At 35.0% G+C, this 19,558-nt stretch overlaps 1 protein-coding gene across 1 annotated transcript in view; it reads right to left on the bottom strand.

Moving 5' to 3' along the window:
- Positions 1-19,558, bottom strand: part of CD2AP (CD2 associated protein) — a 68,626-nt gene that overhangs the window by 5,958 nt on the left and 43,110 nt on the right. The window contains exons 6-13 of the mRNA XM_088520110.1: positions 18,145-18,326; positions 15,449-15,560; positions 12,241-12,332; positions 10,736-10,837; positions 9,032-9,068; positions 8,602-8,664; positions 5,985-6,144; positions 3,861-4,003 (exon numbers count right to left, since the gene is read on the bottom strand). Coding sequence (XP_088376236.1) covers positions 3,861-4,003; positions 5,985-6,144; positions 8,602-8,664; positions 9,032-9,068; positions 10,736-10,837; positions 12,241-12,332; positions 15,449-15,560; positions 18,145-18,326 — 891 coding nt within the window. The remainder of the gene's footprint in view (positions 1-3,860; positions 4,004-5,984; positions 6,145-8,601; positions 8,665-9,031; positions 9,069-10,735; positions 10,838-12,240; positions 12,333-15,448; positions 15,561-18,144; positions 18,327-19,558) is intronic.

Below are 19,558 nucleotides of genomic sequence, written 5' to 3'. Positions count from 1 at the left end.
GATTGAAGATTGTAACTATCTATGATTAAAAGTGGATGATAATAAAGACAAGTCTTTTTTCCCTCTTGGAGGCATTTACATATAAAAATTGCTACACTCGAGTGACTTGCTAAGCACAAAATATTGCCAGCGTATTGCAGACAGGGAATTCTGACTCTATTTGGACTTCCCTATTTACCCTTGTTGCCTTGGTATAGAAGGCAGCAATAAAACACAGGGTGTATTTTGTTTGCACCCCTCCCCTTTTTTTTTTAAAGCTTTCTTACCTATGGAAAACTTAGCCCCACTGAAATCAATAAGGACAGCAGGTCCCTGATGAAAACTATTGCAATTTCACAGTTTATGTCCATTCAGTCAATAAAATGACGCACCAATTAACTTTTACAGATAGTCTGGGGGCAACTGAGGGAAATCCCTTCACCACACAAAAAACGCAATTTTATCCATCTCCAGACAATCAGACTCCAAAATAAATTAAAAAATAATTAGATAGATAGATCTGAGAGAATCTTTCTCTAACCTTAAGCAGTTACTATGGAAGGACTGTTAAGAACATCTCCTTTACAATCTTAACCTACATTTACATATTATAACTGCCAGGAGCTTTAAGAAATAATATTTAGGTAAGAGTTTTGTTAGTAAACTTGTGAAACCAGTATATTCACATCAGCTTGTCTAAAAATAAAGGAAGTAAAACTAAAGGAAGCTGGAAGGCTCCCTGAAGAAATGGTGACTAATGCATCTCTATGCTGGTGGGGCTTACAAATTCAGGAGCCCCTTCTCCTATGAAATTCTTTCTCATCTTGCTGAATTTACACCCCGTATTGGTTAGAGCATGAACCCAAGCTTAGGAACATTTAAATTTGAAGCCAAGCAAAAATAAGAATTCAATAAAGTGCGACTCTAACATAACTTTTAGAAAGAGCACTTTTCACAACTCCTAATGCTCAATGGCCAAATAGAAAGAATTCAAGGCAGACTTTGGAGTTACATAATTGTTGTGTACAGAAAGATAAAGCCACTCAATCTAAATACACCAGAAGCACTATTAATACTGAACATAAAATTTATGCTTAGCTTATCAATATTTAGTTTGTAAGAAAGCTTTTTATTTTTTTTCTGTTTTTTTTTTTTTGGTCTTCTACAAATTCCTCATTGAAGAGTTATTTAAAATAAATTCTTGTTTAACAGCTATGAAAAACATGCATTCAAACAAACAAACAAAAAAAGGCATTTTAAATTGAAACCCAAAAAATGTAGTATTTATAACTGCAACTGAAAATTACATTTCTGATGTTAAGAAGAGGCTAAGTGCATGGCATAAAGCATTTGGATTTCCTTATAGATTGTTATCTTACCAAAATGGAGAAGGGTAGGGTAATTTCCTGACACGTAAGAAGGGAAACATGGCAAACAGGATAGGAAACAAAATCTGGAAAGAAAAGTCAAGGAGAGGAATGTCTAGAAAAAGATTCTGAACAAAAAAATTATTTCACAAAGCAGGAAAAAGAAACATTTGTAGAAGAAACAGAATTGCTTTACATGTTCAGCATACTAGTATTACAGCTTTCAGTCTGTTACAGCACTTCAATTCTAACCAAACCAACATTTCATTTTTTTCAAGCAAGGCTTCAACAGAAGGAATTTCAACATGCTCAGTGATCCTGAATGTTTGAGTTTTTCTCCTTAGCTGATGACTGGGATAGTTTTGTTTCATTTTCAACAGGTACAGAATATATACAGCTGCTCCTCAAAAATTCAAGTGGCTGAAGCTCCAACACAACACTCAAGATTTAAGATTATTCTTATAGGCCTTTCATACTGCAGAGAATTAGATTTACATTAGATATGCAATTTTTAGCTGCTGATCTGCAAGTACCTCCTTGCTAGAATATCCGTCTGCTTCAAACTCAGAGAGGCTTCTCTGAGCCTTGGCTGCTTCTATCCTCCTCTATCCTCCACCCTCAGTAAAGGGCTGCACATTCGGCTGATATTCTCAAGCTAAAACCTTATTTTATTTCAGATAGGCCATTAAACTGTTCTGATCTAAACTTGACCAATTATTAAAAATGTAATCTACACAGATAAGGTTACAAATCACCGACAGGACTGTCAGCTACTAAGTGTTTTGTTTCTCTGTTTTTTATTTCCCCCCAACCCAGGTGCTAAAACCTTGAGTTCCTCTCTCAACCTATAGAATCATATGTCAGTGAACAGGCATGAGTAAATGTTAAATTGGAGCAAGGGGGAAGTGGGAGGGAAGGAGAAATGGCTTTTATATATGAATATATAGATAGTACATTGCTAGCATATTGCCACTTATTAAAGATGTAAAATAACTGCACCTGAAGAAAAAGACATTTTCACAAGGAGATTTTTTCCAGATGATAAATGATACTATGCTATACAAATACACCTAGCACAATAATAGAACCAATCAACTGAGTAATAACATGAAGTTTACATTGTAAGGCTATACTGTGCATCAATCTTTCATCTCTCTGCTTACTTTGGCCTGGAAATGTTTATTCTGTATAATCACTCAAGCTACTATTTAAGCAGTAGATACAACTGATTTGCCAGTTCAAAATCTTTAGAGGAAAAAGGCCTATTGAAGCACATGCACAAGTTTCAATAAATATTAAAAAAGAGACTTTGTAAATACTTCAGGAACATTCAGTATTAATATTTTAATCTTTTCAGGATATGTACATATATTCCAAGTTTTGTTGCTTAGAAAGAAATAGCTTATTAAAAATATATTCGAACTAAACTTCCCCCAAACAAAACACTGCAGCTTAGAAGCACATTTTAAAGGTTAATGAGAAAATCAGAAGGACACTTCCCATTCATAAATTGCTTCATATTTTTAGGTATCATTTTTGTTTCACAGTCTCACTTGATTAGACTTTAGCAAGAACCCTTCTATATGGATACCCTCTCTTTATAATTGGGCAAAAAAATGTTATGTTACAATTTCAAAATGTATTATTTTCAAACAACCTTTTTTGAGATAAAAGATTGCATGCAAGACATACAAGCCAAATCCTGTAGGTACAATGTACTAAAGCTTTATCTGCACTGTTTAGTCATACAATAAAAATATTTTAGAGATTTAAAAAATACCCACAGTTGGCAGTCACTGCAAAACTGCACACAGAGGATTAAAATCAGCTGCATTGTCAGTAAAGGACAAAATGTATTTATGTAATAGCTCTGAGAGCCTGATCATAAATGTGATTGCTTTAACCAATAATAAGGATTTCACTGCACAGATTTAGATTTAAAGACATGTCCAATTTGCCTCAAAGTATATTAAGCAAAGCCAGCTTCTTCCTCCTATAAGTGTGAAACTTAAACATCCCATACACAACAGTGGCTCAACTTTGAAGTATGATAGAGTCACAGCTAGAGCAGCTATGAACTTAGTTGCAGAATGCTATAGTTAATGACATTACTAAAAATATGAAAGTTAGACAGAAATGCCAAGATTATCTGAAATGCAAAAGCAGAAGAACAAACAGTCCCAGTCAGTCACAAAACATATAATAAAACACAAGATGAAAGTTAAAAACATGCCTTCAAATTAGAAGAACAAACCATTAAATGCTCTTTTCCTTCTCCCATCTGTTTATACCAGGGTTCATCAATTATTTCTAATAGCCCAGGCATCTGCACCTTGTTTTCTGACTCCTAGCAGGAACTACCTAGAGCAGTTCTAAGACACACACCTCTACTGAACTAGCATAATTCCACTCTGTAGTGTTTTGAGCAAATTGCTTGAAAAGCGTATTTTAACCCTGTAAAATACTGCAATCCAAACAGAAAGACCCAGAAGAAACTTCTAATTCTTTTCCTACCTGATTCTTTAGAGCTCTTCACCACAAGGGAATCTACCTCTACTGATTTTGGTCTGAGTGGTAATTGTTCAGAGTCCAACTTTGGTTTTGCTACTGGCTCAATTTCAGATTTCGGTCGAAGAGAAACAACCTCTCCATTAGACCTATAGTAAGAAAAACAACACAAAACATACAATTGAAGTATACTAGGAATTAAAAGCAAAAGGGAGAATTTCAGCTTATTATCAGTTTTTTATGTTTTAAAAGGAGGAATTTAGTCCTATAAAAGCTGCCACTTTTGTCACAACTCTGAGTGCTCAAATGCATAAAATTCCCCTGAAATTTCATCCAAAACTCCTAATGCTTTGACAACCAGACATATGTTGGTACTCATATCTAAAAGATTTTCGCGCTTATATCTACAAGATTACACTTCAGTGAAACAGAAAGCAAGACAACTAAATATGAATGGCACCTTCAATAAATGCCTCTTGAAATATTCAGATATAAATACTTCTACTCCTTGACATCAAAATCTTCTGGTAAAGAAAAAAGTTACCTAGAAGAAGTTATATTACATACATGCATGCTTAGAAGAAAATGCCTAAACCCTTATTCTACATACAGTTCTCAGCCTTTTTTTACTCCTGCTCTTCTCTTTTTTCATGTTGAGTCACATTAGCCAAGGACCAAAAAATGAACACATGACCTTTTCCTTTACATCTCCTGCCACAGCATAAAAACAAAGCATATAAATGGAACAGTTGACAGCTGCAACGTATTCCTTTCATTAACTCACTGTCTTCCAAGTTATTAACTTGCAAATTTAATTGCAGAATAAAAGCAACAAACGTTAAATTTCCAAATACTTGGACACTTTTAAATATCCAGTAATAACTGCAAGTTTAAGGATCGCAATTTGCTACACACCTACCTCCCTGTAACTATTGCCCCAAATTTGCAAGGGGTGGAGAAGGGCATAACTGCTGGAGTTCAAAGACTGAAAATCCTTCACTTTGGAAACTACAAAGCATCAAGTGACATAATGAGATTACATATTGACAAAGCAAAATGGACAAGTTCTCCTGGGATGCTGGATGCTGAAAACAGTCAAGCAATGAACAGGTCCGGGGCTGGGCTGGTGCTCTTTGAAGGCAGCTCTGCCAGCAGCATCTTCTTTTGGCTGGCTCCTTAATTCAGTCCTAAATCTGTGTATTAGCTGCTCTCCACTGTCCTCCTCTGCACTGCTTTCTCTCTTTAGTTTACTCTTTATTTTGGTGAGGTAGAAAGAAAAAGAAGCACAAAAAGAAAGAAAGAAGAACCTCAAAGAAAGCTTGCAGCCATTCCCTATCTTCCCAAGTATTTAAGATGTAGACTCTTTGAAGTAGCTGTCATCTCAGCTTTCTTCTCCTTTATGGTACAAGGCCAATTTCATCGTGATCTCACTTTCTGATGGTTCTTTCAAAGCAACCAACCTCCCCAGAGGGACGGTTACTTCTGGGCAGTATATCTACTTTCACAACTAAGGCTACGATGAATATAGGATGAAGGAAGAATTTCTATTGATAAAAAATTAATTTTCCCTTGGTGAAACACTGTAAATAAATATATTTTTCAAATTCATGTAGAATGTTTTTTAAAAAAAAAGAAGTAAAGAAGAAAAGAAGAACTAATACTTGCTACGACCGTCCCTATTTAGTCAAATATTGGTCTACAAACATTCAAGATAATATAGAGAATGAATACGGTTCTCTTACCTAATTGGGTTTTTCCTCCCTCTCAAAATAAGAAAAAGCTAACTATATTGGGCATTCCTAAGCACAGGTACTCTGTCCGCTCTCCTTTTTTCATCTAATTTGTGCTGCATAAATTGCTGAAACATTGCACTCTGACTCAATGCTAGAGCACAACAGTTACAGTCAGCTGCAAGATGAAAAATTTGGCCAAAAAAAACCAAAAAAAAAACACTTTAGAGCTTACCGAGCTTACAGTTAGGTGAACAGGAACACACTGGTTCAAAGAAAAAATCTTCAGAGAGTAAATAGCTCTAAACCTTGGCCAATTTTATCAACTCACCCAAGAAAGATGATAGAGCAGCAAACCAAGTAAAATGTATTTACTAGACATGATTAAAAATATACTGACTTAGGTGCAGATGATGGCAACACAGGTTTCTCTGGTCGTTTTGGGTGCAGAAGCCCTGCTCTCAGCAAGTTACTAGTCTTGTTTGGAGGAATGGGTTTCTTGGGCGGTACTTGAGGAGCAACTGGCTTAGAAGGCTTTTGGTCCAAAGGTCCCTTTTCATCTAAGGAAACACAACACCAAAACATTTCTTAAAGATATGTGTATGGCACTTACAACACTGGTCAATTATAAAACATATGCTGTCAGAAATCCTTTCTTTGAAGATCAAAATGAAAAATAGTTATGCAACTGTCTCAAGTGACACAGTGTCAAAATACACAAAACACCTGAAAAAAAAAAGGTTATATGAATGAAAGAAAAGTTCCTTTTGACATGAAATAGGAGTAACAAAATCTGGATTCCAACTGTCACACTGCAAATGAAATTAAACTTGCTCACATCCCCTTTCGGCTTTTCTTAGTATCGAATCTTAGTATCTTCCTTTCTAAGAAGAAAATTGATGTTGTGTGACAATTCAAAACGTGGCCACTTGGTGGTGCTGACCGACAAAAAGCACCTTTGTATTCCATACAAAACATCTCATTAACAAGACAAACATTGCTTACATTTATTGCTTTCATATTCAACATTTCAAACTTAAATTAGCCAAGCGTAGCTAGTGTCTGCTATTCTGCAAAATATGAAGTATGATTCTTGCTTTTTAAAGACAACGGCAAATAGCTTCTCAGAAAAAAAAAAAGCAAAGGTATTTCTGAATTATTATAATCAGACAGTTTTCCCTTGAGCTACTTCTGCTCAAAAATGGAATATAAAATTGGGTCAAAGTCAAATGGAGAAAGTTAATATTGAAGCTCAAGATTAATCATGAATACACAAAGCAGATGATTCTGCTCTACGAAGGATACTTTTTATCTTAGCATACAGAGAAAGAGATAAGGTTTGTTTAAAAATGAGCAGGTTTTTTAGGGAAATTCTTCAGGTTAGTATTTTTATTAAACTAAGCTACTAAATGACTAAATGATGCTAAGTACCCTTCACTTTAAACACGGGAATAATTATTAAAGTATAGCTTTTAAAAAATCTGTCAGTCATTTCCCCCCCTACAATAAAGGCAGACTATTTAGACTTTAAATATGCATAAAAGATTACATTGTTTGGCAGCTTGCAATTAGAGCTGTTCAGTTGTTCATTTTAGTAAGACTAATTGACATATAGTTTCATATTTAATGATACCAGTCATCACAGTTATTTTTCAATCAAATATCAAGCTGCACCGATAAATGGGAGTTTGTTTTTAGTAAAATACTGCTGTTAACTGATTTTTTTTAAGGTCAGAAAGGATCACGTATAATTATACGAAGTGACCTTCAAGAGAACAAAGATAGTTTTCCTGCACTATATCTTGTACCTTGGAAAAGCATAGGTCTTTATCTTAATTTTTCAGCAGCTTTCAAATTGCTAAGCTGCTGAAATTTAGATGCTGCTCCTCTATTTCGCATGTTCTTCCATGAACAACTGAACTGAGATATGGAAAGGTAACATCACAGTAGGAAGAAACCAACCTAAAATCAAAATTATCTCAGGATTTTAAACGCCCTAGTGATCAAAATTTCAAGCATCATAATGCTGATTGCCACTCAAATACAAAGATATTGTTCCAAAAGATAAAAATATTTTAGTTGCTAAGAAGCAGCAGAAAGATAGATAATTCTAACAAATATTCACTTCATACGAAACACCCAAGAACGTGTTTGGTTTAAATGGTAGGTTATAAAAACCATTTAGAAAAACCAAGACATACATGGAGCAAGCCCATGTACCAAATACATCTTAGCAATGCTCAGCTCCTACATTTCACTACTTAAATAACAAAATATCTGTCTGTTATATGATTAAGCTGCAATAATTTTAAATTTCCTTCTTTTAAGACATTCAGTAAATTGGAAGAAATTTAACGGATTAAATTGACAAGTTTTTCAAAGAGAGAAAAGAAGTATTTTAGAAATATGCTTGATCATAAAAGACTTTTTTCCCCACTCCCTGCTGCTTCCTTAATAAAGTTATTGAGAATAACTCAGCAAACATCTACAAATTCTGTTGAACTGGAAAAATGGACTATAATAAGAATTAACTGGACAAGAAACCTTCATTTCTAAGCACTGTTTACCATAATATTTGTTTAAGGGATATCATTTATTTATTTCAAAAATAATTTAAGTCAGAGTGATTCTGGATGAAACATTCAGAAGCAGTGGCAAACATTTCATTTTTCATAGCTTATTATTGTTATTCAAAATTGCAGTCACTAGACATAAATGTCATAGACATAAATGAATTAAATCACAATTATGTTATTATGTGTTGCAATAACCTTTTTTCAGGATGTAATGCAATAATAAAAAAAAAATACACATTTCACATGGGTGCTTCTTTCTCTAATCACTTTTAACATTCTTCCATAATTTCACAGAAGTGACAAACTAATTAGATGATATTAAAAGAAACTGTGTGATGTCTTCCAAACAGGAATATGTTGCATAGAGCTTTCCAGCTAAGAACTGCAGTTCAGTTTAAAAGAACACAGCCTGAAATTCACTATAAATCAAACTGGTCTCACCTTTTTCTTCAGGCCTCAAAGAAATGAATTTCTTCTCTCCAATTGGCAATTCAGGCTTTGGAGCTGAATGAAAAACAAACCATAGACATTTCTTAAACAGCTTTAATTATCTTAGTCACTACCTAAAAATAACATACACCAATTTGTGCTTATAGTTTTTTGCTTCCAAGGAGTGCAATACCATTTATAAACACTCATTTAAGGTTGGGGAACTGCAGGCCTGTATTTAAAGGATTACAAAGAATTTTCCATCATAATTTGGAAAAACACATAACAGAAGTAAAAATACCTAAAGCATAAAAAGTAACTTGAAGCAGTGATTAAGCATAGCTGCATTACTAGGAAATTCACAGTTTTTATTTTAAGTCATGCACTATTTCTGAAATCTATAGTTTCCTCACACACTTACTAGTATGAGTATCTTACATACCTGGACCTTTAATCGGAGGTGGAGGTTTCTTTGGCTTCTGGAAGAAAAATAAAAATTATTTTCTCTGTATAAGACAGGATTGCTTTTTACTTTATATTTTGCAATGCTTGTGTACTGGCTGATAACAAAGTATTTTTCCAAGGAAGAAATCAATTTACAGACAGGAAACAAAGAACTGAAGTAATTCACCTGATATCTCCCAGACAGCCAGTTGCAAATCCAAGGACAAGACACAAATCTCATACCAGCGCTTAAGCAAAATGCATAAGCAGCAGAGGTACGGAAAAAATAAAAATTAAGAATTGTCTCTTCTAGTGCAACTAGTGCATTCTAAATTTAAAGGAGTAATCAGCTCAAATCTAAACCTTTGCTAAAGAGAGCGTTCTACAGTGAAGACCAGAAGAACTATTTCTATTCATGAAGTTCCAAATTACAATGTTATAAGACTAAAAAAATAAAGGCAGTGAAGGCAGTGTTTGCAACCAACAGTGTAACTTCATGAAAATTGCTCCAAGTTTCTTTATCAGCCTATGTTTAAGTTGGGAAAGATGCACAAACTGCTTGGGTCATTAAGAAATTTCAAATGATCAAGCCACAGTCTGCACATTGGAATTAGCTCTTGCAGAACAGGCAGGCATAGGCATCACATTCCCTGAACTAGGAACACGCTTTGACTTTTTGAATCTGTGGAAGGAGTCCTGGATCCAGTTAATGAAAACACATAGTGAAGCTGTTTGGTTATACTAAGAAGGACAAGAGTCACCAACAGACGATCAAAGGAGTCTAAGCTTGCTCTATAAACACTGTTGCAAGTTTTATGGGGCCAGTCTAATACACCACTTCTAAAAGCTCCTGTTAATGGGTATTTTGGAACAGTTGCTATGGATGTGGATTTTGCTTTTGTGCTGTTACAACTACTGAAGAAGGTATTCTTAATGCTGAAAGGTTTTACTGTGAGCAAGGAAGTGCAATTAAGGAAGCATGAAAACCCTTGTTAAATTTCTTTTCCTAGCCCCAGAATGTACAAAAGCCAGTAAACACAACTAACAAAACAGTCTTTTCTTTCTTTTTGGAAAAAGAGTCAAATTTTTAAGCAATAAACATGCTCAGTATTGATGCAGTGCTGCTGTCTAAATCAAAACAATTCATTCAACATGAGCCTTGCAATTCAGTGATGCCGGTTTGTTATTTTAATCTTTTTGCTACCAAGTGAAGATTAACCTGCACACACACACACACACACACACACACACACACACACAAAACAAACTAGTGGCAGGTTTTAACATGGAAAAACTCCAGTTAGTTTCATGGGAGTCATTCAGCATTTGCAATGATAGCTAATTACAAGATCAAAGATAGAAGAGTCCTAATACATATGTTCTTTCAAAACAGTATGGATTTAATTCATTAATATCAATTAGACATGCCACAATTTTTTTTTAATGTAGTATGAAAACTGTAAGACCTAATAACCCTTGTAAATTGCAGCTAATCTTAAAAAGGCCATTTCAGTTTAATATTAAAGGAGAAATTTTACACAAACATTAAACTTCCAATCTTCTTTGACATAAATAATTGAAGATAAAATTAAAGCCAGCCAGAATCATATTAACATTATAAGTAGCATAATGTATTGTAAATCCTTTCACTCTTTCCATTTCTATTAGTACTTTTTTGTAGTTAAAGATACACAGAACTTACAGGGAAGTCTTTATCAGACTCTTGGATTTGAACAGCAAAATTATCTGGGAAGACTCCTTCTTTACCATTAAGTTCTCCTTTCCACCATCCTGGTTCTCCATCCTAAGACAAACAGTACAGAGCATTCAGTCAACAGTCCTTTTGCAGAACAGACACAGTCAGAGGAACAAACCCTTTGCTTCTGCCCTCAGCATAAAATACTTTTCATACAGAATACTGCATTTCTAAGAGGAAGACTTTGGATACTTAGGCAAGAGAAGTAAGGGAAAAACAGCTACAAGCCACACCAGGTTTGGTTTCTAGCTTGATTTATTAGCTCCGCTCTATAGAAAAAAGGTGAAGAAGCAACAGGATATACCATCCTGCAGGGAAAACGAGCAATTTAAGATGTAAGGAAAAAAAAAAAAAAAAAAAAAAGGTAATTTCTATCACATGAACTTGCTGATTAGAAGCCTTAATTTGCTCAATCTTTTCCCTAATAAAATCATCTGCACCAAAGTAATATGTTATTCAAGTATTTTAGCAGCATAAAAGCCTTCCTCCCTGCTTTAACCACAAAATACTATGGACATCACTCCTTTATGGAAGTCTGAAGGGATCCCTACTGACAATGTGTTGCTCTTACCAGCACCAATTAGTTATTCCCAGAGTTTAGCACATACCAGAGCCAATCACCATTCAGTTCTAGAAACGCTCAGCAGGTAAAAGGAAAAAAAATAATAAAATACAGTGGAATTAAAATAAATAAAATGTATTTATACTACACAGTCAGGGAGGAAGCAGAGGAAGTCTTACCAACTTTTTAAAATTTCTTTTTCTATCAGTCTTTCAATTAGGTATTTCGGAGGCCAACTTCTGAACACTGCAGAGTCATAAAGTGAGTATGGCCTCTCTTGCTAAATTTAATTTTGGCAGGGCTGAGCTATGCTAGAATGTCAGAGAAAAATTAAAGACAGCTCCATAGAAAATAATCATAGGCAGAAGAAAAAGGAAAGAAATTAGAAGATCTACACTTTCCCTATTCCCCAGTCATAATGACTTAGGAAAAGTCACTCCTGAGCAAAGGTAAAACAGATCCTAAACCAAAGTTTTTATACAATCCTATACTTTTATCTCTGAATTGTGTTAGAAAAATTGCATTCTTTTCTGGGAAGAGTGACAAGAAACCTGATGTCTTATTCTTCCCTAAGTCCTTTAATACTCACTGCTGTACTTTTAAATATTGCAATAAATAAATAAATAAATAAATAAAATAGAGCCTATTTTCTGTATCTGTAGGGCAAACAAACCCCTCTACCCAAACTTGACCAACTTTCCCACTCTGGAATTATATTAAATGGCATCTGTATTTTTATTGACTATGGAAGTCAAAAGACCTCAAGAGTCAAAATTTATCTCTATGAACATCCATCCCAAAAAAGTCTCCTATTCTAGCATTTATGCTTCACCTACTTGCACAAAACCTGCAAAAGCTATAAATTACTAGAGCAGACTGAACATCTTACCTTACTGATTATTTGAATAATCTCTCCTTCTTTAAAACTGAGTTCATCATTGGAGCCATCGTAGGCAAATATTGTCCTGCAATATTCCTTGGCTGAAACAAAGCAGCACAGTTACTGCACTTGCACAACACAGGTAATCAACTACATAAAAACATTTGAAGAGTGGATGGTGACTTCAGAGGGAAGAGAGAGTCTAGTCAATTAAAACTGCAAAGGCCTGTTAAACATCCCAGTTCAACTATATATTCCATTTTATGAGCTGCTTTAGATAAAAATGGTTTCACACTTTGCTTCTTATTGAGGGTTCATAACAAATTTTATTTTATCATCTCAGAGTCAATCAAAGCCTCAGGTATACGATTCTACTTAAGCACATGTAAATATTTAGAGATGACATCCTTTATCAACATTTACAATTACAGAAAGTTCAAATACCCAAGTAGTAAGTTTGCTGAAACTCTGAAGTTAACTCAATTCCTTCTCCCTGAAGGAATGAAATTCCTTGGCTAATCACCTGAAACCAGAACTTGAGTAATTAATTTTGATGGACACAGACTTCTGCGAAAGCAGGAAGAATTAACTCCTTTCCATCTACTTGGAACAGCTCAAAAATTAATCATTTTAAAATTATAAGAAGAATTCCAATTGACAAAGCTGGAAGACTTTAATTTTTAATAAATTAGGTTTTTATTCTAGCCTGGCAAAGGAAAAATAGGTGTAAAAATGTTAAGATTCACTAGCATGTAAGTCTTAATTGCAAAGTATATTTAGCACCTTTTTAAAACCCAGAACATTTAGAATCATCAGATAAAAATGTTGGATTTCTACAGGCAGCCGATTAAGGAAAAGGAAACAAATGATGAGGACCCTAAGGTGCCTACAGAATGTGGGAGGTCTTTGACACTGGTAACATGCACAGACAAGCAATTGCCTGAATCGCTCTTTAAAGGATAATACAGCATCTGGAATCATCAAGGCCACTGCCTGCAAGTCAGCTTGTTAATAACTGAATTTTGCCAGATGGCAAGAAAACAAATCAAAAATAGTGAGTTGGATTTAAATGAAGGAGTTGTACGTTGATTAAACATCCACAAAGTTTGGGTTTCTAAAAGAAAAGTGGTTGCCAATCACTGTGTTAAATTCCAGCAATATGTCAAGCTTCAAATACACATGAATCAGTAATGTCAGGTACAAGGAATCTATCATTTTCCTGACTTATCTGGCAATCAGACGTGCTTAAGCATAGACTGAAGCTACTGTAGTCTGCAAAGAATTACAGAACTCTAAGCTGAGAAATGTCACAGAGAAGAATACTTAGATGGAACTCCCAATATCACAGTAACACTCAAATAAATAATAATAAATAAATATCAACAGCTACACTGCAGATACTTATCAAATTAAGAGATTTCATTCATTAGCCTGGTTTCGAATCTAATGCATTAATATATAATCCAATTTTCTAAAAATATAGAGGCTTCCTTAGAGCATGGGAGATTTGGTCAGTGTGAACCAGACAATCCCTCATTTATCTCCTCCTCCAGGCACCACATGCACAAAACAGCCCCACAACACACAGAAACCCATGTCAGAAAGGGAACCTTTCACCATGAACAAGTCCAGTTTCATTTTCTAGCACTTAAACCAAACACTATATTAAAAAAAAAAAATCTGAACCCTAGCAGCTATTTTAATTAAATTGGAGGTTAAAATTACTTCTTGGGACTAACAATAAAGTAGCAGGAATCACTATAAAATGGCAGGGGAAGAGCGAGGAAGAAGGATCAAGTTGTTTTGGTCTCTGGTACAAGTATAACAAAATATTTGTTTTAAAAAAAAGAAAATTCCCAGAAATAGAAGAGACACACACCAAAAAAAGCCACACTAGTCTAAACAGTTTAGAGATATGTTAATATATTGGACACAGATTGTTTTAAATTCTCAAAACCGATAATGATATGCATAAGCTGTAAGAATAAGCTCTATATAAAAATAAAAATACTAAGAAAAAAATGCTTTCTTTGACAGATATAAGATGCTCATTAATGCTGTACATAGGGCATTATCCAGTTCTATTTCAGCTTTTGCTGAAGTGTTTGTGTTCCTTTCAGATTATTTTGCCTTGTTGGAAGCAGGGGTAGAATCAAACACCAAAGGATGGCCGGGCTACCCAATTAGTCTCATTTTTCCATGCTTTTAGCATCTGGGTTTGAAAAGTGCTAAATGCAGAATACTCCTCAATTTGGAGGCCCCAACTTTGTTACATTAGGTCAGGCTTTCAGTCAGACTTGGATTCATTTTTACTTATAAGTTTTAGTCAAATCAAATTATTCATTCTACGTGAAATAACCCACTTAATAAAAAATATTTTCTTTAGAAAAAGGAATTTAGTCATAAGATAAAAATATATTTATAACTGCAATACATACATTGAGAAAACTATTTTTTTGGAGGGGGACGGGGTGGGAACGAGACTACTGTGTGGTTTGTCCACAGACCACACAACAGAAATTGATTTTGATGACTGACACTCCTGCAGGAAGCTTTGAACTGGCTTAATTAAAATTTATAGAAAGCACTCTCTCCCCAGTTAAAATCATACAATTCAGCAGTAAAAAGAAGTCTTAATGTTTTAGCGGGAACTTATATTTTACATGATGGTGATAGAACTGGATTATCTGGAGGACAGACTTCAGCAAACTATGAGCATGCAATTAATACAGCATGCAGAATAGCAACACCACAGTAAATCTTGAGAATAGAAAGACAATTTTATAGCCTCTAGACAGAAACTGAATTAGCAGACTGTTCCACAGCAGCAGATTTTTAGCATCTTAGCTAAACACTAAAAGCTAAATAAAATGAAAATTAATTTAAGTATGTCAACATGGCAAATTAATGTAAAGTAGCTGCTGCAATAAAAAATGATAACTTAGTCTCTCTTTTCTTCTGGAAAAGATGCTCACAAAAATCTTCTTGATTCAGTTTCCACAAAAATGTAAGAAAAAACTACTTAAGACTATTTTGTATTTGCAGAACTCAAAGGTAAATTGCACATGTAGTAAGTATAGAGAAAAGTTTAAGATTTTAAGCGGGGAAAAATAAATCTGATAACTCTGTATTGTCAGAAATAGACTATAAATTTGACAATTCTGTATTTCTCCAAAGATTGCTATCAAGTAATGGATACAAATTCTGATTAACTCACCTTTTGGTTTACTTTCTGCTTCCAATTTTGTTCCTTCTGATGAGGAGTTCTCCACTTTTGTGATATTAGAAAAATGCATTAGTTTGGTTCCAGGTGGATGATTAGATGGTGGCTACACAAACGAAAGAATTGCATTAATAAAAATCCCTTTTGAATTTTATTTCTGATTAGGCTATAGGATACACTCAGTTTTTCATTAGTTGAGACATGAATTCATCACCTCCAAGTGACACACTAAGACATTCCCATTAAATATTGACTTATTCATTACAGCCAGTGCAATAAAAGTCATATCTATCAATTAAAGTAGTATGCAGCTTCCAAACTGGAAGTAAACCTCAGGACACTGCCAGATATATGAAGTCTTGCAATCATTAGAGTATCTTAAGGAGAGTTACCCTGAAATTGCTTACTAGAACAGAATATTGGTTATTCAGGACCTATGCTGAAGGTAACTCGCTACAACCACATTTATTTTGCACTGGCATAAAGCAGGCAAGATGTTAACTCTGAAACATCTAACAAAAGGAGTTGTTCCAACTTTCATTTCAGACCTACTGAGCTGTCAGACAACTTTGGATACATCTTTGTATTGATAATTATATGAGCTACAAACGTCAAATGCAACCTGTGCTTACCTGAGCCACCCTAGCAGCACTACTGGTGTGAAAAATCCCACTGCCTCCGCTCATTGTTTAATTACAATTCAACTACACAGACCTTCCACTGCCAGAAAAACTGCTTTACTCTCCTTAAAAACACCTCTCATCTGTGGGCTGGTGTTCGATGTCTATGACATGCCATAGAAGAAGTTTGTCATTTGGGATGTTCTCGGAGCACATATGCAATTTAACTCCCTCTGGAGCTCTATATAAAGGAAGTGCTGACATAATGCACCTGTAGGTTAAATAAATTTAACAGTACATGGAAAGAGTTTTCTACACTCCTCCTTCCAAAACAAGGTGCAGGAGGAAGTTAGTCAGGCAGACGGAATATAAATAACTTGAACCCAGTCAGGATGCTGGAACTGACTACAACATGTCTTACCAAAGCTTGCACCAGCACTTGCACACTTCAGCACCTGAAATACATCCTCTCATTCCTGTACTCCTCTTACTCCTGTACTAAACTCACCTCCCAGTCTCCAGAGAAGAGTTGCCTTCCCGAAAGCAACTTTTTCCCTTGCTACCTCGAAGAAGGAGAAGGCCTCATGCATCTAACGAAGTCAAACCAAGCACAAACACTGATAATCCATTGGTTTTAGTAACAGCTTAATTTGAATCAACTCCCTGTTCTTTCACATTGTCCCTTACTACTTGGGGGATGATTCTGGCAATGTACAAAAATAAGTGGAAGATTAAATGTAAAACTTTACTGTTTATTTCATTGGTTTTAGTCTTGCAAAACTGTTTTCTCACTTCATTTCCTGCCCTGTTCATAAACAGTCAGTAACAGCTTCCCAGAAATCAACTAACAGAATTGAGCATCTACATATTTTAGTGCTTATGCACACTCAGTAACACAGTTTATAATGGCTGAGCAGACTTCATATTATTTCCACTTATCTAGAAAGGATAACTATATCCCCAAGCTGCAAGTTACAAAAGTAGCAAGATCTGAAACGTCCAAGCAATCACTGTTAGAACAGGAAGGCAAAGTACAAGCTAATTCCTGAGTCCCGGCCGTGACCGCGCTCGGGATGGCTTGTGGTGGCTCCCACAAGCTCCTACTTTGAGCGAAAGGTCTGGAGGGAAGACAGGAAAATAAACTTGTCTATATTAGCAGCTCACATTCTCTTGATATAAACTATGCATAAGTTCAAGATAAAGACACGACCATTTCTATTTTGCTTCTGAAGGATAAAAGCTCTCAAATTCAGATCAAAGAGCACCCTCAAACTAAACTAATTAAACTGTCATCACACAATCTGCTCCCTCAGCTTTATGTTAGAGACTGAGAACAAAACTGTCCCATTCCCATTCATTCTTCAGAAGACACTGACCATTATGCATGACAGGTAGTACAGCAATCCCAACACGCACCAAAATGTAGGAAAAAAAATATATATATCTATTTTAAAGGTCAAATCCAATTGGCATTAAAAGATTTATAAATATTGTTTAAGACCAGAAGAAAACAAAACCCTCAGAACAAGCCACAGCCACACTACACATCTCTGCATCATGAGAAGAAGCGATAAGTACCTTGACCAACTCCTCCTTTATTGCAAAGTTAATAACCCCCAAAACAGCCTAAGGAAATTCTTCTACTTTTCCGAATAAGCATAGGCACCAAAACCTACTGTATACACTTATCACTTGTCTTACCCAGTCTTATTACTGTAGGTGTGTTGGAAAATATATTGTTTCTTAATCTACACATCTTTGAAATGATAACTTTCATATCAGCTTTGTTTCCTCCCTTCTAAAGGATTTGAGACGTCAAGACATTTGAATAGACATTTTAGCAAAAACATTGATATTATTATGACAGAAGTTTGGGTTTTGGTTGGTTGGTTTTAAAAGGGAGACTGCTCTTGATTTTCTTTTTAGATACCTCGTGAAGTGATTAATGTACAATTAATGAATCTTTTTAAAATGCTCAATGTATTTAATATCTGCAAGATAAGATGTCTCAAAATCCCACACGTTTTTAGTTATTAAGGAAATCTCCAAATAACATGAATCACTACAAACCTTATCTTGCTTTTTCTCTTCTGATTCATTACTGGACAACCTGGTCTTAAGTTTCACTGAGCCTTCTTTAAAGATATCTCCAAACCCAACACCTCGGATTTTCTTTGGCTGTGATCCATATCCAGGTTCACTCCCATTTCCTGGAGAAGCCACAGGTGAGGTAGGACCACTGAAAACAGACTCTGAAACAAACAAGTTTGAACACCTGAGATTATTTCCTTTCTCTTGGAGGAAAAAAGGACACAGCTATGCATACTCCTCTTGTTAAGTTTCCTAAATACACTAGTGTAGTTCTCATCCCTTGCATATTGCTCTGATTTTAGTTCTAAATTTGGTTTTAGCAGCATAAAGTGGTGTGTCTTGAGGCCCTAAAGAGAAACCTTTTCATTTCTCAAAACAAACTACCAAAAATACCGGGAAAAAGTTTCTTACTAATTATGACTTAAGCAACTTCTAAACCTGGTAACACTTCAAGACATATTTTAATGAGTTAAACACTCAAATCATACATAGTTATTTGATTTTCATCACATAAAACAAGTATTTGGGATTCTTATCATCATCTTCCACATTTAAGGGGTAATATTTGTTCTTCTCCCAAAAACTGAAGTTTAAAGAAGACCTGAATTTAGGTGCCAGAAGCTGATAAGAAAACACTTATTTAATTTTTCTATTAATCCAGTCTCTTTATATATAGGAAAACTACTTGCAAGTGTATGCAGGCAAACTACTTTATGGGCAAATTACCTGTATGTGCAGGGTCAAGTCAAGAAAGTCTGAAAGTAGATAGCTTTGCAAATTAAACTCATAATAGCCTTTAAACTAAGTTCTTCCTAGCATACAGATGCCTAGGAATTGCAATAGAGATTTAAGTAGACTTTTTCCTTCAGCTATAAATTTAAGGGATTTTGATAATACTGTGACTCTGTGCAGCCTCTTAGCTTCAATTTCTCATCCTCTCTCAGCCATGTTATTCTTCACTTCCCTTTTAGCTATCTATAAGAACTAGAAATTTCATTGATGAGAAAATTCCAAAAGTTGTAGCTTTGTTCGACAGCTCAATGAATGCAGCACTTCTTGTTTCTCAGGAATAAGGAGAGACACAGCATATACTTCAGATCCTGACTGCAAAGTACTGAGCACTGAACAAAACCCTCCAGGGGTGTGATAAGGTAGAAGTCGCTTTGTGTTAGTTCCTGACAGAAATTACAATCGCTCTGAATTACTGTTAAGTCTCTCTGACCTCTGTATTCAGGAATTAAGACTGACACATACATTTGTAAGCTTATCTTACCAGATACCACTCACCTTAGTGGTCTTCAACCCCAAGAAGATAGCTATTGAACTATTTAGGACTGTTCAGATCAAATAACTGCTTTAGCATTATCTAAAGGGTCTTCAGAATTTAAAAAAA

Source organism: Tinamus guttatus, unplaced genomic scaffold, assembly GCF_059628265.1.
Source record: "Tinamus guttatus ecotype Peru unplaced genomic scaffold, ASM5962826v1 Tinamus_guttatus_pri_ptg000080l, whole genome shotgun sequence".
Lineage (NCBI taxonomy): Eukaryota > Metazoa > Chordata > Aves > Tinamiformes > Tinamidae > Tinamus > Tinamus guttatus.
This window is presented reverse-complemented; position numbering and strand designations above follow the sequence as displayed.